Source organism: Leopardus geoffroyi, chromosome A2 (assembly GCF_018350155.1).
Source record: "Leopardus geoffroyi isolate Oge1 chromosome A2, O.geoffroyi_Oge1_pat1.0, whole genome shotgun sequence".
NCBI classification, from domain to species: Eukaryota; Metazoa; Chordata; class Mammalia; order Carnivora; family Felidae; genus Leopardus; species Leopardus geoffroyi.
In genome coordinates, this window is record NC_059331.1 from 14,542,086 (window position 1) to 14,569,318 (window position 27,233).

General features: G+C 51.5%; 2 protein-coding genes across 8 annotated transcripts in view; one reads left to right on the plus strand and one right to left on the minus strand.

Annotated features, from left to right (window-relative positions):
- GATAD2A (GATA zinc finger domain containing 2A) overlaps positions 1–20,743 on the plus strand; it is a 103,651-nt gene extending 82,908 nt beyond the window's left edge. For 4 of the 7 annotated variants that reach the window (XM_045492549.1, XM_045492551.1, XM_045492552.1 and 1 more), the window contains 10 exons: positions 7,387–7,519; positions 7,646–7,777; positions 9,288–9,377; positions 9,999–10,130; positions 10,298–10,465; positions 12,066–12,345; positions 15,311–15,609; positions 16,289–16,363; positions 16,652–16,847; positions 19,204–20,743. In XM_045492549.1, the coding sequence (XP_045348505.1) occupies positions 7,387–7,519; positions 7,646–7,777; positions 9,288–9,377; positions 9,999–10,130; positions 10,298–10,465; positions 12,066–12,345; positions 15,311–15,609; positions 16,289–16,363; positions 16,652–16,847; positions 19,204–19,334 (1,636 nt within the window). In that variant the 3' untranslated portion in view covers positions 19,335–20,743. The remainder of the gene's footprint in view (positions 1–7,386; positions 7,520–7,645; positions 7,778–9,287; positions 9,378–9,998; positions 10,131–10,297; positions 10,466–12,065; positions 12,346–15,310; positions 15,610–16,288; positions 16,364–16,651; positions 16,848–19,203) is intronic. The other 3 variants (XM_045492553.1, XM_045492555.1, XM_045492556.1) reach the window with 3 other exon arrangements.
- A 4,766-nt stretch (positions 20,744–25,509) lies between these two features.
- On the minus strand, positions 25,510–27,197 carry TSSK6 (testis specific serine kinase 6). Its single transcript, XM_045492557.1, has one exon. It carries the CDS (start codon positions 26,808–26,810, stop codon positions 25,989–25,991), a length of 822 nt encoding a protein of 273 aa, XP_045348513.1. The 5' UTR covers positions 26,811–27,197; the 3' UTR covers positions 25,510–25,988.
- Between the last annotated feature and the right edge of the window lie 36 nt (positions 27,198–27,233).

Sequence of the window (27,233 nt, forward strand, 5' to 3'; positions counted from 1 at the left end):
TCATTGAGCCCTTTAGGCCACAGGCATGCAACTGTTCTGATCCGTGGTGGGGGCCTCGGTCCCTGTGCAATGCACAGCCTTCGGTGTCCCAGAATTGGGCAGGATTACCAAGGGTCCACAGAAACCTGGGCCTAGTGTGGGCCCAGGTTATCTGCCGCCATAGGTGTGTGACCTCAAGAAGTCACACCTTTCAGACTGCTTCCTCACCTATAGAATGGGGTGACAGTCAGTCAGTTGAGAGGAGTACACAGATTACAAGATTACATCTTGGTGGTTGGCACGGAGATGGCCATCATAGAGGGTCAGCAAATGTCCTGGGTGATTTTCCAAACCTAACATAGGTCAGCCTTTCAGTTCTATGACTGTGGTCATTTGTAAGAAGTGCCCCTTCCCAAATTTCTGAGCAGAGCATACTGAATTGGATTTAGACTTCTAGTGGTGTCAGATCCTGGCTAGACATGTGGCTGCTGGCAGAGTTAGGCTGCAGTGACCTCCTTGGGTGGATGCCAACCCTCCAGGCTGCCCCATTGCCATTTGGTGTTGGGGTCTTTATGTGGAGCCACTATTAGCTTCTCTCCCCAAGGAGTGCTTTCTTTAACCCATCCTTGCCCTGTGTCTATAGCCCTTAGTGACTCTCCACGCCCCTAAAACTGGCCCCTATTGCTAACTCCAGTTATAGTGAAGTCATCTGGGCCTCTCTGGCCAGGCTGTGACTTCGGGGGCTCGTATGTTCCTAGAAGGAGCCCCAGCAGGACAGGCTGAATGCTTCCTGGCCTTGCTAACATAACAGCACAACACTCCTCTGCTCTGGCCATGCACCTTGGGACTGCTCTCCTCTGTGCTGGGGGTCCTGGAGGGGGGTTGGGCTTGCAGGGCCAGAGCCCAATTCCAGGAGCTCCTTCTCTTTCTCCTGAGATGCTCAGCTGTAGCTGTTGCAGGGTGCACCATAATGGATTCCCAGAGTGATAACTGGACCTGAAATCTCCAGGAAGAATGATGGCTGGATTTCAAAACTCTCATCCCCAGCTGCTCACCTCCATGGCCTCTGTGGCCAAGAAGCAAAATATGTTCTGACTTTCCAGCCCCTATAAAGCAGACTCTGGGCTTTTCTCTTGACATCCCAGCCAACAGAGTGTCAAGTTACAGGGCTGGAAGAAATGGTAATGGATGCCAAAAAGGGAGTCCAGGGAGTTGAAGAGGGGCCAGGGCAGGCAGGAAGCAGGTGGGCTCCAGGGCCCTGAGGGTCTGGGGAGGGGACCAGGCACCCGTCAGCGCCTACCATCCCTTGGGCAGGCAAGTCCTTAGCTTTGGGGCACAGCCCGTATCTGTGTGCAACAGAGTTCCCTCTTTAATCGCATCAAGTGTCCCTTAGTGAACTGTGCCCCTTGGGAAAGCAGGGTGGGGTGTTGTGGGGTCCTAATGAGCAGTCCTATGTCCAGATGGCCATGAAAGATCCCAGAGGCATGTGCAGGATCTGCCAGTGAAATGTTTTGAGGTGGTAGGACTAACCTGGGAACTTGTGGTAACCATCTTTCTCTCGTAGGATTTTTCTAGAAGTGTTTCTGGAAAGGGGATACTCATTAGATTAAGCATGTGGAATTGCTTTCTGGCTTTGATTCACACCACTCAATGCAGTGCTTAAGCTGTGGTGGCTCCCAGACCCACAGATGGCCCTCTCCTCTCCTATGGGACACTCTGTTGATTTCCTTTTTTGAGCCACTCTGGTGTCTTAGGTCTTTCTGGAGCTGTGCTTCCATATCATCTCAAGTCTGCATCTGCCATGGTCTTCCATGTTCAGAGAACTGCCCCCCGCCCCCAACTTTTGGGAGTGCTTTAAAGTTCAGCAGGGGTGACTGCTTAGGTAAACCTTTTCTTTTCCACCTTCTTTCTCCCTGCTTTGTCCCAGGGTAATTTCTAGAATGGGTCTCCTTGTTGGGGACAGTCTGAGAAAGAATATGGAGTTATAATGGTGTGGGCTGGTTCCCTGGGGAGGGCAGAGCTGGGCTATCAGCCCCGTTAGCTTAATTGTTTAAGGTATAGATGTATTAGTGTAGCATTGTCTTGTCATGTCTGCTTGTTGGTTGGTCCTAGCTAGGTACTGTTTCTTGGACTCTCCTCCTTGCAGTCCTGTGTCAACCAGACTGGATGTCCCCAGTGGCATTGTCACTCATTAGGATAGCTGGGCCCATCTCTGTGTGTCTGTTGACGCTCCATCCATACAGCTAGGTTGGCATCCTCAGTACGGTCAGATCCTACTGGAGCATGCATTCTGAGGGGCTAAGCGGAAACTGCAAGGCTTCTGTGTCCTTGCCACAAAAGCTTGTAGCATTGTTTCCTCTGCATTCCTGTAGGTCAGAGAGTGAGCCACAAAACCAGCCCAGATCCTAGAGATAGGACTGGAAGGGTGTGTGAGCATGGAGAGGTGTGGTCTTCTGTACATGGTTTTGTTGACTGTGAGTAGTAAGGCTCCTTCTTAACAGTCACCAAAGTCCTGACTCACAAGTTAGGAGTTGGACTTCCAAGACCTATTGCTTGAAAAGACATAATGACACAGAATTCAGAAATCCTTTTAAGTGAATTTGCACATCCTTTAGCAACGTGGCATCTGTGCATGTGGAAAGAGCCGCCCACATCAGTCAGTCTACAGGCATCACTGGATTCCTCATGAGCTCACAGACTTCATCCTGGAACCAGGTGCTAAGGAAGAGTAAGGTGGGCATGCCCACCAGCCGCGTTGCCTGAGCACCTACTGTGCCAGGCCCTGCACCAGCTGCTGTGACAGAGCAGTTCACAGAACAGACACATTGCTGCCCTTTCCGGGTTTGAGAATATTTGAGTGTTAACCCTCAATGGCTAGTTGTCTGCTGTGTGCCAAGCTTGCATTCATGGCAAGCAGCTCCTTACTGTTTAGGAAAGATTGGAGCCTGAACCTCCCTGATGGGTTCATAGGGTGTCCGAGCCTCGGCAACGAGATCTCACCTCACCAGCAATCCTGAGGGGCAGCAGAGCAGGAATTCCTGTCCTGGTCCTTTTAGGAGGCACAGGGAGGGAAATGTCCTGCCCCGGGTCTTCACTTACAAGAGGTAGAACCAAGTGAAACTCGGGTGGCTTTGTGGGGGAAGTCCCCAGTGTGCAGGCTTGGTTCATAGTGCCTATTTATGGTGAGCTTTCATGAGTGCAGCCACAGGCTTTGGAGGAGGCCCTGTTGCCTGTCCCCAACTCCCAGCCAGTGTGGCACTAGAGAGAGAGGTTCCTGCCCCTCTGGCTCTGTGGAGGTAGGGGGCATCACCCCCTTTCCTGGGGCCATGGTGTCACATCAGGGCTGGACCCCTCCCTCTCTCTTGCCCTTTGCGTGTTGGGTCACCCTGGAAATATCTTGGTCCTCATTGGGAGCTGAAGTGCCTCGGCCTCGTGGAGACAGGCTCCAAGTGGGGCTGGGGGGCCATGGCTACTGTGCCTATGATGGCTTCCAGTCCCAGCTTAGCAGTGGGGGAACCTGCTTGTCAGACAGTAACACTGTCACCCTGGGAGGCTGTAGGATGGTGAGTTGACCTAGTAGAAAGGTGAAGTCACTTTCCTTGGACTAATTTGCTGGAGTGAGGGTGAGTAAGCTGCCTACCAGCAAGGAAGCCTCTGCTCAGGCCTGTGCTGCCTTTCAGTGGAACCCCAGAATTCTGTCCTGGGCTCCGCCCCCAGGATGAATAGTACCAAGCATAGCTAAGGCTTCCCCAGGCATGCATGAGTGGACTAGGGGAGTGCTGATCATGCTCCCAGGGCTGGCATGTTGGAGGATTGGGCCAGCCAGGGACCTTTCGGAGGGTACATGGTTTGAAATGTGTGTTGAAGTGTGCATTGAGGCTCACAAGGGGGCCTCAGGAGTTTGGTGGAGGGACATTCCATGAAGAGACTGATCGTGAAGGCAGGAAGAACCCACAGCACCATGTATCTGTGAGTAGGAGCTGGGGGTTATAGGGGCTGGGAACTGGAAAAGGCAGTGGATAGGTTTGGCCTGGGAGGTGTGAATGGGCTCCAGTGGAGGAACACAACTGAAGGAGGGTCAGGTGGAGCCAAAGTGAATGTTTGCAAGAGTGAGTGAGGCTGGTGCTAGGTCTAGCAAAGCCCCCTACCCAGCTCTTAAACACAGCTAATAGTTACCTGCCTTTCCCCACCTAGCCAGGCCCAAAAGATGAGGAGAGTAGGGGAGAGTTCTGGTAGGGAATGGTTGTAGCTGACTATACCTGTCTCTTCAAGTGGGCACTGAGGAGGAGTTTATTGTCCTGAGGCCTTGTTTTGTTTACAGTCCTCCCCAGCTTCTCTAGTGTGTGCAAGAATCTTGGGGATCTTGTAAAATGTAGGCTGTGATGGAGCAGGTCTTTGGGGTAACAAGATACTGTATTTCTTCGAGCTCCAGTGAAGCTGTCCCTGCTGTTCAATGAGCCTAGGCAAGTGGTGGTCCATTTCTTGGGCCCTGCTTGCCCTTCCTCCTCCTGGGGGTTCTGTTCCTCCTGGTGGATCCTGAGGATAAAACTACCTTTTATCTGGGGATTTATCCTCATTGCTTGGCATAGCATCTGCTTTCTTAGGTGGGTTTTCAGTAAATACGAGTGGATGAATGAATGAAGTGTCCCCTTTCCCACAGTCAGACCCTACATCAGGCATGCCTATTCAGAGAATAACAAAGGTCAGAGCTGCCAAGCACAGTTTCTGTGTTCTCTTCATGAGACTGCTTCCCCTGGCACAGGCTAAGGGGGACACTAAATATTAACCTTGTACTGACTACTGGGATGGTACCCTGGTGCTGAGGACATGGGATCTGTCTTGAGATAAGATTATAATCCTTGCCTTCTCTCTAGGAAACTTGATGGAAGATTCAAGTAAGTAACAGAACTTTTGTGTTTCTTTAGCCAGGGCTGACATATAGAGGAGAAGGTGGTGAGACTGTTTTTGCTGATAATAGCCTGGTCTGCTTCCAGGGATTTTCATAGGTCACATAAAATCTCTTTTGATCATGACTCCCAAGATGGGCAGAATGGGCTTATTAGATTTGCCCAGAAATCATATGGCTCCCAAATAAATTTCGTGCTCAGGTGGCTACCATGGACTAAAAGCAGTAGAACAGCGTACCTGGCCACAATGCCATTTCCCTGGCAATGTTGGGCTAAATTTCCTCTGCTTTTGTTCTTCTGCCTAAATGTTTTTGTAATTTAAAACAATTTTTTTTTTTTTTTTAAAGAATGCCCATGGTAATTTTCAGCCTGTGTCAAAGGGGTGTTCTTTGTCCTGAATTAAAAGCACACTCTGATAAAGTACTGAGACTTTTGAAACACCTTTACTTTAAAAATTGAGTTCAGCAAAGTTTTCCATGTTGGAAACTAGAGGGGCTGGTGGCCTCTCTGTGTTTGGAAGAGGTAACCCTGATGCCTGTAATACACCAACAGCTCCCTGTGGGCTGGTGCCACATATGAAGTTCCTGCAGCTGGGCAGCCCCGGGGTGAGCTGGGTTGCCTCCATTTTCTGACAGCACCTGAACCCTACCTCACTTCTCAAAATGAAGGCTGCGTGTCACGAACCGGTTAGAACTGGCTGTTGCCATGGTTTTCATGTTGGAAGGCACAGTTAAAAGGGTCACATGACCAAGGAGGGAAATGCCTTTGTCACATGACTTTTTGGTGGATGATTAGCATACAGGAAGTTCACTCCCTGCTGGCTGCTGGGATGCTGAGTGATCATTGATGGGGGTGGGGTGACGTCATCTCTTGGATGAGTTATTGATTAGTCTCAGGCCAATATGAGACCTGGGAGTGCTGTGGTCAGAGTGGCCATCTCGGGGAGCTTCAGCCTCCAGATGGTCTTGGTCCCTCACCCTGCCCTCTTCCCTTAGGCAAATTTGAGTTTTATTGGACCTCTCACCTTTAGAAAACTGCATGCCCCCAATAAGATGATAAAAAGTGATTGCCATGATCTCTGTGCACTCTTGCTCTGGAAGAAGTGCCTGCAGTCTGCAACTCTAAACATGGTTCTGTCTGGGTTGCTGCTCTGTCTGCACAAAGGCACCTGGGAGCCCACCTGAGCTGGGACCAGTGGCCACAGCTCCTATGCTAGGGCCTTGCACTGCCCCTCAATATCTGTGGATGCATCCAGAGAAAATGGAATTGGAGTCCCGAGGTCATCTTGAGAGTTGATCTTGGGCAGATTGGGGAGTCCGCAGACACACAGATGAGTGGTGGTTCCCAAATTGCATTGGTCTTTGGTTTGGTGAGGTCCAATGTGATGTTCTGAGTTACTTTATAAACAGCCAACCAGTTTCTGGACTTGAGAATGTGGGTTGATAACCCCAATGAGGAGACTGTATACCTTGAAATAGCACCTTTTAGTCCACTCCCCTGATCTCTTGTGAGAGTTCAGTCAACAGCTACACTGGTTAAATCCGATCAAGGTTAGGAGTATTGAGGTGTAACCACCATGTGACTCTTTAGGAGGAACAGGGGGAGAACTCTAGGGGATGGGGATAAGGGTCCAGAGGTAGACATGAACCCTCGGGATTTGGTCCTCTGAGCCTGTCCATCCCTAAAGACAGAGCTCATTCCAGGAATGAAAAAGGCAGCTCATTGGGCTATTAAAGTACTAATTCTCCTTCTATAACTCTGTCTCTCCTTGGGGGTCTGGTAGGAGGAGTGGGGCAACTTAGAGCTCTTCTTCCCAATTAACTTCATCAGTTTGTTCTCTGGGTCACAGTGCCACCTAGTGGGTGTGTTTGGTCCTCCACTGGTTTTCCCACTGACGAAAGGAAGGATCAGATCCTTTTCATCACAAGTGGAGGCCAGGTTTTAAGGGAAAGTTCACATTTGGCCAAAACGGAGATGCTTGGTGGGGGGCAAGCACTGTCTCTGGGACCTTGTGTGTGGACTCTGCAACACAGTAGAGGCTTAGACACTGTCACACCAACACACAGGAGCCCCAACAATAGGCCAAGACCCTGCCTCAGCCCCAGGATCAAGGGCTGAGTGTTTTTATCCAACACTGAACCACATGGTAGAGAAGGAAGCTTTGGTGTTTTCCAAAATGGCCGTATCACCCTTGAACACACCAGCTTGTCCTTGGCTCTGGGTACACAGAGGTGGGCAACCAAGAATGGTCCTAGCTAGAGGCCTAGCTGTGGGCTTGGGTGCCTTATGGTGAGTGCAGTGAGAGAAGTCAATTTGGGTGTACGGTAGGGAGGACACCCAAGGAGAAGAGACTGGGGAAGGTGAGCAGGACAGCCATGCTCTCCACCTCTATGCTGTGACTAAATTTGTGCATCTGTGGTGTGTAGGTTCTGGGCTCTGGGGAACGGTGTCTGGCAGTGTCCAGGCAATCTGGTAACAACCTGCTATCCCTGCTTCACAGTGACATGAAGTCTGAGAGGAGAGCCCCCTCTCCTGATGTGATCGTGCTCTCCGACAATGAGCAGCCCGCAAGCCCAAGGGTGAACGGGCTGACGAAGGAGGCCTTGAAGGAGACCAGTACTGAGGCCCTCATGGTGAGCTTGTCCCTGTATTGGGGGATGACCCTGCCTGACAACACCCTGAAACGGACCTGGTGACATGGGGCTTGTGCTCCCTGGCTGTGGCCCTCCCCCTCAACCCTTGTTCTCTTGCCCTTACAGAAAAGCAGTCCTGAAGAACGAGAAAGGATGATTAAGCAACTGAAAGAAGAGTTAAGATTAGAAGAAGCAAAACTTGTTTTATTAAAAAAGTTGCGGCAGAGTCAAATACAAAAGGAAACCACCACCCAGAAGGTGTGTGTGCATCTGTTCTCTCCTCAAGGCCAACAAGAGCCATTTAGAACAGGGGACAGAAGTTCACAATCATTACCTTGGCCCACCTCAGTACCAGGAGCTGGAGCGGCTGGTCATGGGTGAACAGGTTTCCTCAGGGGTGTGAGGGTCAAGATCTGAAGTGGAAATTTGCAGTCTCAAGTTTGAATTTTGGATTTAGCGAAAACGATGTCAGAGTAAAAGGATATTACAGTGCATTTTGGTCTAGAATATTCTCAATCTGAGTATGTAAAACTTACTCCTTATAGATTATAAGCCTTAAGAAAACAGATGTCTTTGAAGCTGTTAGAAGAACATTTCTGGATTGAGAACTGTCACAAGCCCATTTACAGAGAGGCCTTCTGCCCTGTGGATGGCCATGCTGGGCATCAGTGGCTACCATGGTTTTGTGGACAGATTCCCTAATGCTACAGGGGCATGCCAAGTGCTGCCCAGGCCCCAGAGTTTCGGTCCTAGGGCTTCTGCTCTTGCTATCTCCCCTGGGGTCTGAGGCTCCTTATGCTGCCTCTTAAAAATTTTTTTTTTAATGTTTATTAATTTTTGAAGCAGAGAGAGATAACAGCGTGAGTCAGGGAGGGGCAGAGAGAGACGGAGACACAGAATTGGAAGCAGGCTCCAGTTTCTGAGCTGTCAGCACAGAGCCCGACATGGGGCTTGAACTCACAAACTTGGGAGATCATGACCCGAGCTGAAGTCGGACACTTAACTGACTGAGCCACCCAGGTTCCCCATCCTTATGCTGCTTCTTAATGCAGCTTACTGTGTAGGCCAAGGTCAAGTTTGTATTCTTGGGTTTTTTTAAGCTACTCTTCTATTTACTTCAACCACTTTATCAGTAAGCTAGAAAGTAAATGTGTCTTGGGCAGTATGAGCTGACAGTATGTGGAACGCATGTCTTCTTAAGGGAACAGGACAGGAGGATACTCATTGGTCTGACTTAAGGCTTTGCTTGAGCTCCCACTTGCACATAGTCAATTAGTGGACATGGCCTGACATCTGTTAATCTCCCAGTGGACAGAGCCCTGCTTATTACTTGTTTTCTTGTCAGCTGTTTAAGACTCGATGAAGTGAACCAAGTCTGTCACTGTCCCTTCTCTAGTGGAATATGTTACTTTAAGAAGTGCCTGGACTCAGTGTTTTCTCACTGAGGTTGGGATTAGTCTATCCAGGCCTGGGGTCCTTTGGCTCAGTCACCACTGCCAGCCCTTATATCCCCAGGAAGGCAGAACCTGCTCTTGAATCACAAAAGATGCCAAGCGTCCCCAGGGGTGAGGGGGGCTGGAACATCTCTCCCCTGCCCATTTCAGACATGTCAGTTCCTGCTACAGACGTAAACAGACTGGAAGCAGAACCTTTGAGAGACTGATGCTTTTGGAAGAGGAAGAAAACCAATTTTCCTCTGTCTGGATTATGTGTGAGGGGAGCAGGACTGACGACTCCCTCATCTCTCACATGTCCTGCTCTCTTGCAGCCCACAGGCTCTGCTGGGAGTGCCGTGACCACCCCTCCCCCGCTTGTGCGGGGCACCCAGAACATTCCTTCTGGCAAGCCATCCCTTCAGGTCAGTGTTCCCTCTGTGATCCTGGGCAGTCCTGATCCAGTTCCTGTGAAAGGCTGCCCATTCCTTCTGATTAGATTTGAGTGAGGCCCAAACTTAGGCCACTGTCGACATCATGAATAAATAGTCACTGCTAGGAGGACTCCTAGCAAAACTGGAGAAGAACCAAGATTTAGGCAGAGCAGGCTCCTTTCATTTTGACACTCCCAAGGGTGGTTGTGGGATGCAGCAGGACCTTCTCTGTCCATAGGATGAGATGGGTAGAGCTCCTACTCTCAGACATGAGATCCAGGTCTAGACAGGGGCCCATCTTCCCTCAAACAGGCCTGAGCCCCCAGCTCAGACCAGCAGGCAAGTGACACCCAGCCTGGGTTGGCTGGACACCTGCTGTGTGTGAAAATATGCTACCTTGTTGGTGCAATTCACTTTTGAGTGAGTCACTTTTGAGTCAGTCTGCACAGCTCTTGTCAGAGTCCATGTTCCTTGTTTTCTTGTGCCTAGAATAGACATTTTAGTGCTTCCCCTCTGCCTTTTAAAACAAGTGTGTACTTTTACAAAACAGTAAACCTGTTTAAAAAAAAAAAAAAAGCCATGTAAAAACCTGGGGTTCGGTGCCGTTGACAGACCTCTTCGACAAGAATGCCTGGCAGTGTCATCCCACCACCCCTGGTCCGCGGCGGACAGCAGGTGTCCTCCAAGCTGGGGCCACAGGCGAGCTCACAGGTCGTCATGCCCCCACTCGTCAGGGGGGCTCAGGTGAGCAGGGCGTGCTTTTAGGATGCAAGAGTGTCCAAGCAGCTCCAAACAACCAACCACCTCACAAGAACAACCCTTCCCAGTCATCAGGTTGGGGGCTCTGGGGCCCAAATCTTCCCTCCCTCCATCGTCCCTCTTACCATCTTATCCCCTATCCCACCCCACAGCAAATCCACAACATCAGACAACATTCCAGCACGGGGCCGCCACCGCTCCTCCTGGCTCCCCGGGCCTCTGTGCCCAGTGTGCAAATTCAGGGACAGAGGATCATCCAGCAGGGCCTCATCCGTGTCGCCAATGTCCCCAACACCAGTCTGCTCGTCAACATCCCACAGGTGAGGGCTGTGCTGAGTCAGGGTGGGGCACATGCCCTACAGACACAACACATCAAGGGCCCACAGTCCTGGGGCATAGTCTTGTCACTGGAGTGGTATGGTGTGGCCTGCCCACTCAGAGCCAGGCAAGGCCTTGTATACCCCATGGAGGTTTAGACTAGAGCTCCTTGGGACCTGTCACAGTATGAAAGTCACGAGCAGGAGTCCTGTGTTCAGAACTGTGGTCTAGCAGAGGTGGGTAGCTATTGAGAGGGGGAGAGGTGCAGAGCTGAGTGGTGGGGGGAAGATTCAGGTTGCGTATGGGACTCAGCATGTTTTGGGGGATGGATGAGGCCAGGTGAAGAATCTGATAGGCCTGGAGATAGATGCGGGGCACCATAGCCTTCCCCACCCTCCTCCCTGTCAGCATGAGCACATGAGGGGAGCATGTCTACAAATGTCCTCACAGCACCGGCACATCTATTCTTAGCCGTGAGTCCCTTCACCTCTTGTACAGAGCCTCTGAGATGGGGTGGGTCTGTTTCCACCCAGCAGAGCCAAGAAGATGGGATCAGGGTGGGTGGGCAGGCTGGAAGCAAGAGCTTTATTGACAGATAAATTACTGGGTCTACAGCAGCTTTTGCTGATGGGTGTGTTAGCTTCTCTTCCTCCTATGGTGTGGTGCATCTTTGTCTGCCTCCCTCAAATAAGACCCCGGCCAACAGAGCTCTGGGCAGCATCCCTGCCTTCTCTGAAGTCAGGCCAGGCCAGTGTGCTATGATGGCTGGCTTCCTCTCTGTTGGGAGGCTTGCTCAACTCTGTGAGAGTGGTCCTGGGATAGCATCGTAGGCTCCCTGGGTCCTGTGATGTGTGCAAGTTGTTGGGTATGTCTGTTTTCCTGGGGGTGGTGTATGCTGCTTTCCTTAGATTTCCAGAAGGGCACTGATGAGGTCAACTCAGAGTTTTGAGGAAAGCGCTCGACAAGGTTGGGGGCTGGGTGAACTAGAGCAAGGAGAAAACGGAGCATTGGCCACCGGGATCCAGATGAAGGCAAGAAAAGTAGTGCAGGAGCACCAAAGATCAAGAGGGGGAAGGGGCAGGGATTGGTCCAGAAGCCGGTCTCCCCTGAAACCCCAATGAGGATACATGAGCTGAGTAAAACATTAGTCTCCAGATAAGCACACACAAAGATGCTCATGAAGGAAATGCCACCAGTGTTCTAGTGATCCACTGTCGTACGGCTGTAATGAAGGAGGTCACCTAGCCCTGTGCTGGGAGGAGGGCTGCTAGGCCATAGTGACAGGACAGTGACTGTGTTGCCTGAGTGGGGGTGCCCACTGCCCTAGTCGTGGTTTTGGTTTCATGGGTGTCCTCATGGCAAAACACAGCAAATTACAGACTTTAAATGCATGTAGTTTATTGGATATCAGCTAAACCTCAAGTATGTTTACAGGATTGGTCAATCTCATAGAGTGATGAGTTTAACGCTGCTTTGCCTGTTGCTTGCTGATGTCAGGAAGCTCAGAGTTATTGTCTTAAAGACAGTGCAGCTAATAATGCCATCCTGGGCTGTGGGGTCAGGCACCCCCAGCACACTGACCAGGTTGTTATCTCCCAAAAGCCTTCCCCAGCATCGCTGAAAGGGACAACAGTCACCTCTGCTCAGGCGAACTCCACCCCCACCAGCGTGGCCTCTGTGGTCACCTCTGCGGATTCTCCAGCCAGTCGTCAGGCAGCTGCCAAGCTTGCGCTGCGCAAACAGCTAGAGAAGACGCTGCTTGAAATCCCCCCTCCCAAGCCCCCTGCCCCAGAGATGAACTTCCTGCCCAGCGCTGCCAATAACGAATTCATCTACTTGGTCGGCCTGGAGGAAGTGGTGCAGAACCTGCTGGAGACGCAAGGTGAGTGGGCTTTGGGGCCATTTTCATCTCTTGCCACTGAAGAGATGTTTCTCTTACGTAGGTTGTTTTGAATGCACAGCACGTGTTAGAATATCAGTTCTACTTGCTGCGAGGCTTAGGTTACTTTTTTGCTTGTTGTAGTTCTTGCATTTTTAAAAATACTTATTTTTGAAGTATACTTGACATACAATGTTACATTAGTTTCAGGTATACATTATAGTGATTTAATAGTTTTACGCATTAATCAGTGTTCACCACAATAAATGAAGCCACCATTTGTCACCTTAGATAACTTCATAAACACATGACAGTCACCTTCCTTCTCTTGTTGAGGCTGCCTCTGAGAGCTGGGCCCTGAGGAAGCCTGAGGCCCTGCACACATGGTCTGAGGGGGGTGAGAATCATTCCCCAACAGCTCTGTGACGTTGGGGCAGGCAGAAGAGGGTGAGGAGAAACGTCTGCAGGAAGTTGACAGGCTTTGCTTCCAGATAGGGCTCTCAGGTTAGAACTTTCCAGAGCCTTGAGTGCTCTGAGCCCCCAAGGTGGGAGAGGGACACCTATGTCTGGGCCAGATTCCCTTGAACATCCTCCTTGGAAACAGTTTGGAAAGCACCACTTGCATGTTAGGTTTTAGGGATAAAAGGGCATATATCAGTTAGTGATCAAAAGTAACACTGGAAATGGAGGTGGGAAACCAGATATTGGCCCTTGGGAGGCCTCTACCAGATGCTGATGTGAAGATGTTCTTGTTCTGAGATTGATTTGTGGTGACTTTATTTGGGCAGCCAGCCTGAATCCTCTCCCTATGTGATCTCAGCAAATGCTCAGAGCTGAGGAGAAGGTGGAGCCATAACCAGTCCAGGGCAAGGGAAGGCTCAGTAGGCTTTAGACCACATACCTTGAATTGTCCCTTAGTACATGCCGACTGCTCCCAGGGCACAGACTCTGGGGCGACCGTAATTGGTGCCCGTACAGAGGAAAAGCACCTTCTGCCTGCTTGCTTCTGCAGAGAGGGAGGGAGGCAGGTGTGTATAACAGGGAGCTGTGACTCCCGTAGTGCCTGCTTGCTGTCAGGGTGTTGGTGGGAGTGCTTTCTTCTCCCTCATTAGTCAGCATATCACAGAATTTCCTCTTCAGGTGTTGTATTCAGTGCCTTTGAGAGGCAGAGCCCTCCATATGTAGGCAGCACCAGACCCAGGGCAGAGAACACCCAGCCGGCCACCTCAGATTTACTTGTAGCCTCGTTACTACACCCCACCCACCTACCCAACCCCATTGCTCTTAAAACAGTCCCCAACCACAGGGCCATATCAAGGATTGACCATGAGTCAGGTTGAGAGTAGGAGACCACAAAGGCCCAACCAACATTGGCTTCTGTAAAATGGGGGTGGTAGACTCTACTTGTCAAGGGGCCCCAGAGCCAGGCTCAGCAGGGAAAGGTATGAGCTGTCACATGGCTTGGATGTGTTTGGATCCCTTTGATGTCTTTATGATGGAGTGTTATTGGCAAAAGAGCTGCTGCGAGGCCAGTGCAGGATGGGTGGGTGGGAGACCCAAGTCAGGACACAATGCCCGTCCATCTGCAGCCATCTGCCCTGGGGACCTCCTCTCCCAGATCAGCCTTTTCTCTACCTGTTCTCTCATCAGGAGTCAGTATCCCTCTCGTATTGCCCAAAACTGGTCCTCTAAGTGTGGGAGGAAGCTCTGAGCCCTATTTGAGGTGTCTCCTGATACCTCACAGAGCCTCAGTCTGGTTGGCTGTGTGCAGCCTCATACCGGCATCTCCACTCTGGTGCCATTCATGCCCACCACAGCTGCCTAGGAGAAGGTACCTTGTCCTCCAGGCTTGGATGTTTGGAAGGGGATGTGCTCTTTTCACCAGAGCATGTTAGCTGCAGGTGAGGGCCTGGGGCTGGGGGCCTGAAGTAGACCCTGGGTGGCTGGATCTGGTGACATCTCATCTGCTCTGTGGGGTGAAGGGCTTCCCCAGTCTGATCCTGCACAGCCCCTCAGCATTTGGGACAGTTTGGGCAGGCCAAGGGTCTCTCAGCAGCATGGTCTCTGATGTTAAAAGGAAGTTAAGCCCTTGAGTACTAGACACAAAAAGATAGTTGTAAAATGCCAAAAGTACCCCTTCACTTTGGATGGCAAAAATAATTTTGATCCCATGCCTGAGCATGCACTTTACCTGGCTTTCCCCAGTCACCCTTCCTATGGCCAACCGAGGGGATGCCACGTTCCCATCTCAAAAAAGGGGGCCAAGGACCCAGAGCAGTTGTGTGCTCTCAGCTGGGCAGCAGGTATGAGTCCTGGCCCTGCTGCTGACTGGTGTGTGACTCTGCAAGTCACTTCATCTCCTCAGCCTCGGTTTTCTCCTCAGAAAACCTTTTAGTGGACTAGGGTGCCCTGTTAGGAGGTTATTGTGAGAATTGAACACCTTTGTATATGCACAAGACACTGGGTAGGATACTTGTCAGCATGAGTACTTGCTGGATGATTGGTCCTTATTTGACTTGCCCATCACAGCGAGGTGGGACCTGGAGGGGGTTACCATTTCCTTTTCACTGATGAGGTGTGGGAGGGTTGGAAAAACCTCCATCCCTGAAATTTAATGTTGCACTGAGGGTGGGAAGGGCAACTGGGAGGAGCCAATCTGAGAGCATTGATGTTCTTGAGAATTGGTACCCAGTGTACCTGATCCATGGCATTTTCCAAAGCTTCTCAAATTCCCTTCTATTGGCAAACCTTCCCCAGGGCTGGCCTAGTGTCCACACACAGCACCCGGTATGTGTGTGCCAAACAGACATTGTCGACTTGGGATTTTGGTTCCTGATGCCAGCTGGGCCATGCAGCCCAGGGCACTGCTCTAGATCTGTCATGTGTCCTCATTCTGCCCTGGGATGGTAGGGGCTCTGACTCTGGCATCCTGTTCCTCTGACGTGAACCCACCTGTCTCTCCCTGCAGCAGGCAGGATGTCAGCCGCTGTTGTTCTGTCCCGGGAGCCCTACATGTGTGCGCAGTGCAAGACGGACTTCACGTGCCGCTGGCGGGAGGAGAAGGGTGGTGCCATTATGTGTGAGAACTGCATGGCATCCAACCAGAAGAAGGCACTCAAGGTAGAGCACACGAGCCGGCTGAAGGCTGCCTTTGTGAAGGCGCTGCAGCAGGAGCAGGAGATCGAGCAGCGCCTCCTACAGCAGGGTGCCGCCCCCGCACAGGCCAAGGCTGAGCCTGCCACTGCCCCACACCCCGCACTAAAGCAGGTGAGAGTCCTTAGGGAGCCAGAGCTGCGGCCCTGAGGCCTGGGATCATGGGCTGGGCGGCCTTGCCTCTAGGAGAGGGGCCTTGTTCCCTTGGCTGGGAGTTGTTGCTAGCAAGCAAGATGTTCCGACATTCTGTCTCACACTGGGCAGTCATCTGCCTGGTTGTTAACTGTGTGTCTAAATTGCATTTAATGGTGGCCTTTGGTGGTGAAAATACTAATTTGCAGTTTCTTTAGATTTTGTAGCTTTCACTTGCAGTGTTCCAGCTGACAAGTACTTCTTGTCTAAAACGACTTTTCTGAAAGCCACATTGAGATGCAAAAGGGGCATTTGGAAGAAATGTTCTAGCTAAATTAAGGAGAGAAGCAAGTTTGAAATCAAGTTTTTTGGCTGCTTTTTTTTTTAATGTTTTGCTTTCCCACCCCTTATAGACCCAAAGCACCCTGTTGGCAACTTTTTGTGTCCTTGGAAGTCATTTGTAATTCACTAATAAATACATCTTCTCAAGATCCCTATGTAGTGGGTGGCTGTGCTGCCCTCGGGAAACAGCCTGTCCCATGGGGACTGGGCCTCATGCGGCCACAGCTGCTGCCCTTTGGTCACTCTAGGTCACCCTAGGCCGGCCTGTGGATGGTGCTGACCTCGGTTTCAACCCCCCCCCTCCCCCCCGTTTGTGTAGGTCATAAAACCCCGGCGTAAGTTGGCGTTCCGCTCAGGAGAGGCCCGCGACTGGAGTAACGGGGCTGTGCTACAGGTCAGAACTGCGGTGCCGGGAGCCCCTGCACCGCGCCACCAACCAGCCCTCACGCCCCAGACCGTGACCACGTCAGTCGCCGACTGTCACGCTGCCTGCGTCTGTCTGTCTCTCCCTGCCTCCTTCCCCTCTCCCCCGGTGTAACTTACCTGGTCTCCTGATTTTGGACTTTAGGGACCCTGTGTGGGTGGGAAGAGGTCGGCCAGAGCACGGAGAGGCTGCGCTGAGCGTCTTGCCCTCTGTCATCCCCTTCCCCACATGAGCCATCATACCTTCTCTCTGCTGTAGGCCTCCAGCCAGCTGTCCCGGGGCTCGGCCACAACGCCCCGAGGTGTCCTGCACACATTCAGCCAGTCACCCAAACTGCAGAATGCAGCCTCGGCCACAGCCCTTGTCAGCAGGACCGGCAGACATTCCGAGAGAGCTGTGAGCACCGGCAAGGGCAATGCCACCACCAACTGGAAGAAGGCACCCCTGAGTACAGGTGGGTGGCCCCCCACAGGGCTTAGAGTGGGGACCTTGTCATGATGAGGTCCACAGGGGCACCTGGGTGGCTCAGTTGGTAAGCATCCAATTCTTGATCTTGGCTCAAGTCATGATCTCACAGTTCGTGCATTCAAGCCCTGCTTTAGGCTCCATGCTGGCAGTTCCGAGACTGCTCAGGATCCTCTCTCTCCCTCTGTCTCTCCCCTTCCCCAGCTTGTGCTCTCCTCTCTCAAAGGAAATAAACCTCAAAAAGAAAAGAAAAGAAAAACATGCACACATACAGGTGAACAGAAATGATAGAAAGAGCCCTGAGACCCCAGACCTGTCCCCTGAGAACACCTGCTTCTGACTCTTCAGCTTAATCTCTGTTCGCTAAATAAGATGCCCTGAACAGCTGGTAGCCCTGGGTAGATAACTAATTGCCCCTGTTTGCTCGCTCTATACCCGGACTCTAGCTCTTGACCCAAAACGTGGAGCAGACCCAGTTTAGATAGTGTGTCTCACACACACACGCACACACCATCCAGCCAGTGGGCATCTGTCAGCACAAACACTCAATCTTGCCAACTCTGGGTGCCGTGCCTACTCCCCACTCCCCCACCTTCCTGCCATAGGGAATGCCTGCTTTTGCTGTTATGTTTTACCTTCTCTGGTGCAGTAGTTAATTTATTGTTGAGCCAGGCAGCATTCTTCATTCCCTGCTCTGTGGTTCACTCTTCCCACCCTCTGGCTTGGACAGGTCAGGTGGTGCAAAGTTGCAAGCTAGAATGAGAATGTGGTAGGGCGCTTTGGTGGGCTCAGTCAGTTAAGTGTTGACTTCGGCATAGGTCATGATCTCACGGTTCATGGGTTCGAACCCTGCACCAGGTTCTGTGCTGACAGCTCGGAGCCTGGAGGCCTGCTTTGGATTCTGTGCCTCCCCCTCTCTCTGCCCCTCCCCTGCTCATGTTCTGTCTGTCTGTCGCTCTCTAAAAAAAAAAAAAAAAGAAAAACTCAAAAAAAACCCCAAAAACATTGGGGGAGGAGGAGGGAAATCCCTGGAGCAGGGGCAAGACCACGGTGGGCATCAGAGGACTCTGAGGAGACCACATTTGAGAAACAACTCAAGGGAGGATGGATACACTTAGGTGAGCATTCCCTAGTCTGCCACAGCCCCCATCATCCTTGGGTCATCCCCCACACCACTTGCCCCATTTTTTATTTATGTGCTGTCATTAAGGTGGCAGTTAAATATTTCCATTAAAAACAGGAAAGTGAAAAAGACACAGAGGGCTGAGAGAGACAGGTGAGTGCTTTCACTGTGGGAGTGAGTGCCCTGCCCCCCACCTGAGCTCGCTGCGTCCCTGTCAAAAGAGGAGGCACCATCATGAGATCTGTCTCCCTAGGCAGAACTGGGAAAGCCAGGCTGTCTGCAAACAAAACACAGGAGTCTGCTGTGCATGCAGCTGACCATAGAGTTAGAAATACGGCCAAATATCAGACTTCCACAGGATGTAGCTCAGGAAAGGGAGGACATTGGTCTGATTGCCGAAGAACCTATTCTGTAGAGCAGAGAGAGAGCATTTGTAAACATAAAGCGGGCAGAGATACTTTTGTGTGTCATGTTTAAGATGCAGCTAAGAACTCAGAGCAGTTTGGAAATTCTTTTTGTGGAAAATTTTGAAAGTATATGAAATCAGTGGGAAAAGTCCAATGCAGGTGTGTGCATGTGTACACAGTGGTAGGAGCCATGTAAAACTGCATATTTAAGGTAATATTTGAAAGGGAATATGAAGGAATAAATAGTTGCTGTGTTCAGCAGTAGGACTAGAGGTAAGTGTGTAATAGTTTTAAAAACAGCATTTCCCAGAAGAGTTCTCCCAGCATTCCTAGTTAACCCTTGGTTTCTTGGCAGGACTCAGTCAGGTTTCTCTTTAGAATGTATAGAGGTTTCCCAATTGCATTTGACCTCAAAACACTTGTTCCACAAAGTACATTAACCTCCACCAAAAGCACTCTTGGGGTAACACAGTGATAGGGGGAATGGAATGGGGCAGTCTTTACCCCCAGGCCAGCCAAAAACCTATTTGTGTTGGGAGATTGGGGGTCATTTCTTCATTTTTCAGTTGTAAAAGAGATGCTTGTTCATTGTGGAAATTTCAAGAATACAAAACAAATATAACGGTGTTTCTACCCCAAGGGAACAAATGCTGTATTTCGGGGCTTTTCCCCTATTCTGCATCTCCACTGGTGTGTCACTTGTGTGTAACTGAGTGCCCTACAGAGGTATCCTGCTCTTTTCACCATTCCGTGTTCCCTTTAATGTCATGAGATTATTACCACACCATTAAAACTGTCACTCTGTTCTTTTGCAGGTGGGGCCCTTGCGTTTGTCAGCCCGAGCTTGGCAGTGCACAAGACCTCCTCAGCTGTGGACCGCCAGCGGGAGTACCTCCTGGACATGATCCCGCCACGCTCCATCCCCCAGTCAGCCACGTGGAAATAGTGCGAGCCGGGCCCGGTGGAGAACAGGCTCCCTCCTCCCTCCCACCTGGCCCTGCCACCCTCCACTCGGGAAGACATCATGCTCCCCGAGAGAATGAGTGAGCGAGCGCCGGCCATGCTGCAGAAGCAAGGGCTCCATTCTTGGCTGCAAAGTCTCGTCGCAGCTGAGGGGCTGCTTCACAGGTGGACGAGGAATATCACTGGGGGACCTTTCCCTTGGGCTTTTTTCCTTTCTTTGCCTTTAGTTTGCCCAACACCAGCAGAAAAGTGGACCTCGGGGGCTGGTTCTGCTTCCGGCCCTTCCTTTCAGCCCCCCTCTCCCCCCAATCCCCCCAAGCCCGGCAGGGTGCATGGACGGCTCACCCTGGACACTGTGACACGCTCGGCGAGACCGGCGCCCGGGGCTTCTGAAGTCGAGCGGAGCATTCTGTTTTGTTTTTGCTTCTCCCCATCTTAGCCCTCCAAGTCTATGACTGCCTTCCTTCATGGCAATCTCTAGGTTGACAGATTTTTTTTTTTTTTTTAATCACCTCATGATGATGGAGTTTAAAGTAAACCGTGCAGACCCAGGGGTCCCTGCCGAGCACGGCCCCCACACCCCAGAGGGTGGGCCACTGACTGCCCAGCTCTCAGTCTAGCAGAAGGCCTCTGCTGCTGCTCATCCCGGAGACCCCGGACCTCCCACACTTAGCAGAAGAACAAACTGCAACCCTGACCCAGACAGAGAGCCTGGAATCCCGGAAGCCGCGTACCGCCAGTGGAGGGAGGAGAGAATTGGCAGCAACATCTGGAGCCTGAGTGGGAAATTAGAGGGGCAGGCTATTGTGTTTTTTGTTGTTGTTGTGGTTTTATTTTATTAAATTTTTCTTTTCTTACTTATTTTGATGGACAACATCCTAAGGTACCCTGGCCTATGCTCCTGTCAGGTGTGTCTGGTGGGGAGGTGCCCCTGCCCCTCCCAAGACGTCAGGGTTTCTGTTTGGGTCTAGTTTAGAACCTTTCCTTAAAGCGGGGCCATGCTGCCAGGGTTCGCCTTCAGACTTTTTTTTTTTTTTTTTTTTTTTTAACCCTCTTTCGAGTCTACAGAAATGTCTTTCAAAGGATCAGGTCTGCTCTTAGTTTCATTTTGGTTTCTCCCACTCTTTAAAAATCAGTTCCATGAGGATAGACAGAAGCCGTCGTGAATGTGCTGTGCACGGGGCTGTCTCTGTGCAGGTGCAAGGGTGTCCTGTGTGCATGCACACACGTGTGTCGATGTGGAGATGGGGTACACTGCTCCCCACTTCAGCCCCAGCCCTAGTTTTCCTATCCATGCAGTTAGGGACTTAATTTAAAATCCTTATTTTGTAGGGCCGCCGCCTTCAAAACACACTGCTACAACATTCTAATAAAGGCTCATTTAACCCCCTCTCTCATGTTGTGTGAATATCCATGTTTAGCAACATTTTGACCTGCGGTAGAAGACTTAGTTTTGCAACATTCTAATTTTTTTTTGTGTAAAACCCTATATTGCTCATTGATTTTTGTTTTGAGTGCATAACTTACATGGGCTGAAGGAGGGGAGGGTGGGGAAGAGTGGCTTTCATTCCACGATCCAGGGATTTGGGGGATAGGAGGGATATTGACATTAGGGGGGGGGGAGGTGTTTTTACACCAAAAAATTAAGAGTATGCAAGCATTTCTATTCCTCACATTTTTCTGTGTGCCTGGCAAATAAATACTTGTCTTATACTACCCTGAGCTGTTAGCCCTCTCTGTTCAATGACATGGGCCAGGTTTTCCAAATCCTTCAAGAAGGAGCACCTGGTCTGGCCTCTTACGTGGGCAAACAGACCTCAGTTCTATGCAGTAACTTGGGATCAGGCATCCAGGCGAGAGTCACCTCTGCACTGGAGGGGTGTGCCAGGATTGTCACACCCCAGCTGGAGTTGAATGGGTCTGTGACTCAAGGGCCTGAGTTGAGCTGTGCTGCACAGGTTGGGCCTCAACCCCAGCCCATTAGAACCTCGCTCATCACTGTGCTCAGGAACCACCTCTGCTCACCTTGCCTGGCTGGACTTCTGCCAGCCTCTGAGCTATTAAGGGAGCCTCATGAATTCAGTACAAATCCGACCACCACTGGTGGAGGATAGGGCTACAAGCCCTGGCTCTGCCTCCTCCAGCCCAGGGTCCCTGGGAATAATCCCATCAGGGGCCACTTACTGTGACATGTAACTTTTTTTTAAAGGGGACAAGAACGTGAGATGCCTTAATCTTTTGTTCATTTCTACTGTATCAAAACTCCTACTCCTCCCCCCCACTTTTTTTTTTAGTTTCTCCCTTTGTGGTATAACTTCTCTGATAAGACCCAAATAAGTTCTTTGATGAGACTTACGATGTTACAGGAAAGGCATATTAAATCTCTCTGCATGTGGGGTTTGGACATACTCAGAAAGGATATTAATGTTAAGGGTGTTTTCCCAGCAGCAAAGCTCATCCCTCAAAATTGGCCACAGTGCTGGGGTTCTGGTCTCTCCCTGGGGCCTCAGACCAAGAGGACCTGGTTCCTAGGAGCAGTGAGAATTTGGGAGCCCTCAGTCCCAAACGATAAAGGTCCAGAGTTATCTGTGACATGAACTCCCAATGGCAACTGGGAAACTGTTCAAGATGCTGGCCACCTTTGGAAGGGTGAAGGTTTGCATATTTGAAATGGCCATATGTGTATACATGCATGTGCACATAGATACCTGTGTGTCCACTTGGAGCCACCCATTGCTCTGGCCATCCTGCCCATGTCATGGGGCCCTGGTTCCCAGTATCCCAACCGTGATGTTGGGACCCACACCTTTGACAAGGCCGACAGTTGCCCTCCTTCCAGGGGTAGCCTCTGGTCCTGTCTGTACCCTGAGACCTTCATGAAGCAAGGCTCGGCCCCAGCGCAGAGGGAATGAAAGGCAACTGAGTACAGCCCTGCTGTGTTGCGGCTCCTGTGTCCTACATGTCATTTTCCTGTGGACAGTCATGGGGAGGGATTTTCTATATAATTTAAACATTCTCGTCACAGGGGTGTAGATCATGAAAAAGACAGTTGTTGCTGCTCCACCATAGGGTTTTTATTTGATGCTGAGCTATGCTGCACATGATGGTTGCCTAAAAAACTCGGACTGAGCTTTTTTTTTTAAAGGACAGCTGAAGTTTTATAATACTTAACAATGAAAGTGTAATAGACAGTTACACTAGTGCAGGGTATTTGGAAAGTGGGGTTTTGGGGGGAGGGTGGAGAGGTTGTCACTTGTATTTATTGTGACTCTAAATCTTTGATAATAAATGTAAAAAGTTGACCACCAAACCGGAATAGAAGTTCCAATGAACAGAGGCTGGAATCAATGGCTATACATTGTGTCATGAGGAAGTCTTAGAATCTGAAGGAAAATAAAGAAATGGACAATGTGTTGGCTGTATTTTTCTTTTGTCCCCCCAGTCCTGGTTTCCCTGCATTATTTTTGTCCCAGCTTTGGGGCAGCTTGGAGACTGGGGAAGGTGTAGTAGGGTGATCCCTTGTTAATGGGGAAACAATGAGACACCTGATTCTTGGGCTTCTTTCAGACTTCATTTCCAAAAGTGGGTGGAGTATCTCCCCAAACTGGGCACTGTGGCTTTGCCTCTGGGCCTCCCATCTTCACCAGAACCTGTGGCTTTGTGGCCTGCTTACCCACAGAGCTGAGGGAGCAGGGTGAGGGTCCAGTGAGTTTTGCCCATCCACTGGTTCTTAGCCCCTTCCAGCCTCCACCCTGGAGTGGTAGGTTTTTCTGGAATTTTCAAGCTTGGCATCTACATTGGGTGTCTTTGCTGCAGGACATTATTAAAGATGTGAGTTCTAGCACAGACAGAGCTGCCCTGCCAGCTCTGAAATGAACAATTTCAGGTGTTCATCAATATTTGTTATCAGATATTGATACAGTTTCAAAAGTTACGCATAAAGTGAGACTTGTGATCACTGGTAAATTCTAATGTACATAAAATATAAGCCTGTTTTCCTAGCTGCTTTTATTTTTTGCAGTTTGTCTTTTGTTGTTGTTGTTGTTGTTGTTGTTGTTGTTGTTGTTAAGACCTTCCTGCCTCTGGCCTGGGGGTGTTGATTGTCCTCTCCAACCACCACAACTGGCTAGGTTTCATATGGGTAAGACACAGAACTGCTAACACTGACATTAGAGAAATTAAGCCCAAACCTGTCCCGGTCCACCCGTGACATCCTGACTGGTGCCCCATGCCCCAACACTGGCTGCAAGAAGCACATTTATGGGGCATTTTCTCGGGGGCTCAAAATTCAGCCCTCAAGTGAGTTTTCACTGAGGCAAGCACAGGCTCCTCAATTGTTCAGGGGTGAGTCTCAAGCAGCTTCTCCAGCCAACAAATGGGACAATTGCCCTGGTCCCTGAGGCCTTGTCCCCTCTGAACTGAGCCACACAGGTCTGTGGCTATGGGGTAGGAGGAGCCCGAGGCCCCATTGCTCACACAGATTAAGGCACATGCCATACCCCAGGCACTAGAACCCCACCTTGTGACAAGGGCAAGGAGGGAAAGAATGGGGTGTCAGGGAAGAAGTGACTTGTTAGGCCAAGTCTGGAATGAAGACAGAGGGAAAAGTGGTAGGGAATGGCAACAGCCAATGCAAAGGCTCAGAGGTGAGGCCAAACCTGGAGAGTCAAGGACAAGGAAGGCAGTGTGGCTGGACCACGGGGCAAAAGGATGAAGAAGTGGGTTTCATTCTGAGAGTGGTGGGACCCTTAAGAAGGCTCAGGATGCCATCCTTCAAAAACCCACAGCCCTTCCCAACAACCTGGAGGTTGTTCCCACTTCCATTTTCCAAGGTATGGTCCAGACCAGAAGAGACGCTTTTCTAGCGCAAACCAGAGGGGGTGGGTTTTCTCTCAGCTCAGATGTGAACCAGCCAAGACTAGAGGCAAGGCACTTTCCCCTCTCTTAGCCTCAATTGCTTCAGCTGTCTCTTTAAGGGGGTTAGGGAAGAGCTGGTAGGTAACGCGCAGGGCACCTGAGAGCCACGAAGGGTGAGTGAGCAGGAGCAGGGCATGGGCAGACCCACAAGATAATCGGCCTCCTTGGGAAATGCATGGAGCTCCGATGGAGGCAAGCAGGATTAGGGCTTAGGGAGACATCTCCACACACCGCAAATGAGAGACAGCTGCTGTCACTAAACTCAGTAATCTCATTGCAACAAAAGTCCCCAATCTCCCCCAGGCCCTGTGGAGTCCCCTGTCCAGATACACACCTCTCCACCTCTTCTTCCTCCCTCTCTATTCCAGCCATAGACCTTCCTGGCATTACCCAAACACACCAGCTCCAACATATCTTGGGAACACTTGGAACACTTTCCTTCTCCTATTTCCAGTGACTGATTCCTTCAGGGTTCAGCTCAAATGTCTGCTTCAGTCCTTCCTTGGTAACTCGTCCTTCCCCTCACCCAGCTTTTAGCACAAGTTACAATTCTTTACACGCCACTCATTTTTTACTTGACTTTTTACTTGCCTCCTAGCTGAGGGCAGGGATGGATCCAAGCCTCTTTGCTGAGTCCCAGAGCTTGGCACACAGTAGGCATTCAATAAATGTATGAATAAAGAAAGGACTGAAGTAACCAGCTTGCCCAGCAGTCTCATGCTTTACCCTTGACTCTCCCCTCCCCTTGCCCCAGACAACTTCTTTACCAAGGAAGGACTTTTACTAAGGAGAGTTTCCACCACCTCCCCAACTCCACTCCAGCCTTTTCTGGTTTCAAATTCCAGCTGTGTTCCTGGGCAAATGACATCTGTATGGGCCTCAATTTCCTCATCTGTAAACGCTCAATTTATGTTAAAGCAGGAGGCCCCCACCCCCACGCGGTTCCATCCTTAAACACGGGCAGGGTGCTAGGATCCTTGCTCCCCAGCCCAGCAATTCCATTGCCATCACGACACCTGGGATGGCCCCAAAGCCCTTTCGAGTCGGCTGAGGTTGGGGAGCCCAAAAGTCTGGTTTGAATCTTCCCAATTCCCTTTTGAGACCTAAGACAAGAACCTCAACAAGCCTTTTCTACAATGGGGCTCCATGCCTGCCTTCCCCTGCGGGATGAAACACCCTCCCCGCCCCCCCCCCCCCCCAACACACACACTCGGTAAAAGGGGGCCATTGCCAGAGGCAGGTGCGAGAAAGAGCGACTTTATTGCAAGTTCCAAGGAGGCAGCGCCGGGAGCTTGCCGTCCCTCACACGCATTCGCGGCTGTCTCGAGGAGGGCGCCCTTCACACGCGTCCACTCGCTGGCAGCTCCTCCAAGTAGCCACGGCCTGCCTGCAGCCATCGCTCATTCCGCGCTAGCGCAATGCTTCCGATTCCTCTCGTCCCTTCCCCTCCCGGGGACTTCTCTTAGGAAACAGAGGAAGCGCTTGCGCCCTCTTTCTCTTGGGATCATAGGGAGAGGAGCTAGATTCTAAACAGGGGCGACTGCAGCCCCAACCATCCAGAGAAAGGAAAAGCGGCGGGGGGGAGGGGGAGGAGGAGAAGGGGGTGTGCGCGTGCGCAGTGGCGCGTGTCGGCTTCGCGGGAGTACGGAAGCACGCCTCGCACGCGTGCGCTGCGCTTGCGCAGTGCTCAGAGCGGCGTAAATGGCGGGAACCCCGGCTTCTAGCCAGAGTCCCCAGCACGCAGCCAGCCGTTGCGCGCTACCTGGCCCGCTGAGGGCCTGGAGGACGGGCTGAACTGCAGCAATTCAGCGATCAGGGCCTTGCAGCGCTCGGACACCTCGAGGCCGTCGGGGTAGAGTACGCCGCGCTTCTGGCGCCTGGGCAAGCCAGCGATGTCCGAGTCGTCGAAGGGCATGCACCCGGTGACCATGACGTAGAGCACGACGCCCAGGCTCCACACGTCGTACTTCTTGGGGTCGTATGGGATGCCCAAGAGTACCTCAGGCGACGCGTAGGCAGCCGAGCCGCAGTAGGTGGTGCTCAGGTCAGGATAGCCATGTGCCTGGCGACCAAAGCCAAAGTCAGTGAGCTTCACTCGGCGCTCGTCAGGGCTCAGCAACACGTTTTCGCACTTGAGGTCACGGTGCACCAGGTGGTGGTCATGCAGGTAGCGCACAGCTCCGGCGATCTGCGCGAAGAGGTCGCGCGCCTGACCCCCGGGGATGCGCCCGTTGCGCTGCACTGCCTGCAGCAGGTCGGTGGCAGCCGCCTCCATCACTATGTACAGCTTCCCATTGCACACCTCGATGAACTCGAAGACGTGCACGATGTGCGGGTGCCGCACGCCCCGCAGGATGGACAGTTCGCGGGGCAGGAACTTGTTGACAAAGTCAGGTGGCGCGCGCCGCCGGTCCACCACCTTGATGGCCACCGTGCCCTTGTACTTCTTGGACGTGGCCACCTTCACCTTGGAGTAACTGCCCTCGCCTATCGTGCGTCCCAGCTTATAGCCGAGTTCGCTCAGAAGTTTGTCGCCCGACATGGTGGCGCCTGGGGCGCGCGGGGAGCAGGAGGCGGCTACTGTCGGAGGGCGGCCCGACTCCAATCTCGGGCCTAACCCATGGCGCTTGGCACCTGCACACCCGCACCCCCATGTGCCCACTCCCGGGTCCCTGCCCCTGCGGAGCCTTTTATTGCCCAGGTAACAGTTTCTGCCTTGTGAAGTGACTGTGGGCGTCACCCCGCCTCGGGGTAAGGGCCCCCTGGACCCCGCCCTGCAGGGTCCCCCAAGGCTATCAGGCTTTGTGACTCATAATTGCTCTGAATGCCCCAGTTCCCATTAGAGGCTATTGGCAAGGGGTCTCGACCACGACCGGGAAGCAGAGTCTGTGCCTGGCACTGGGGAGGCTTCTCATGAGTCAAATACGAACAACAGTCGTCCCCCAACTTCGTGTACCCAGCCCTA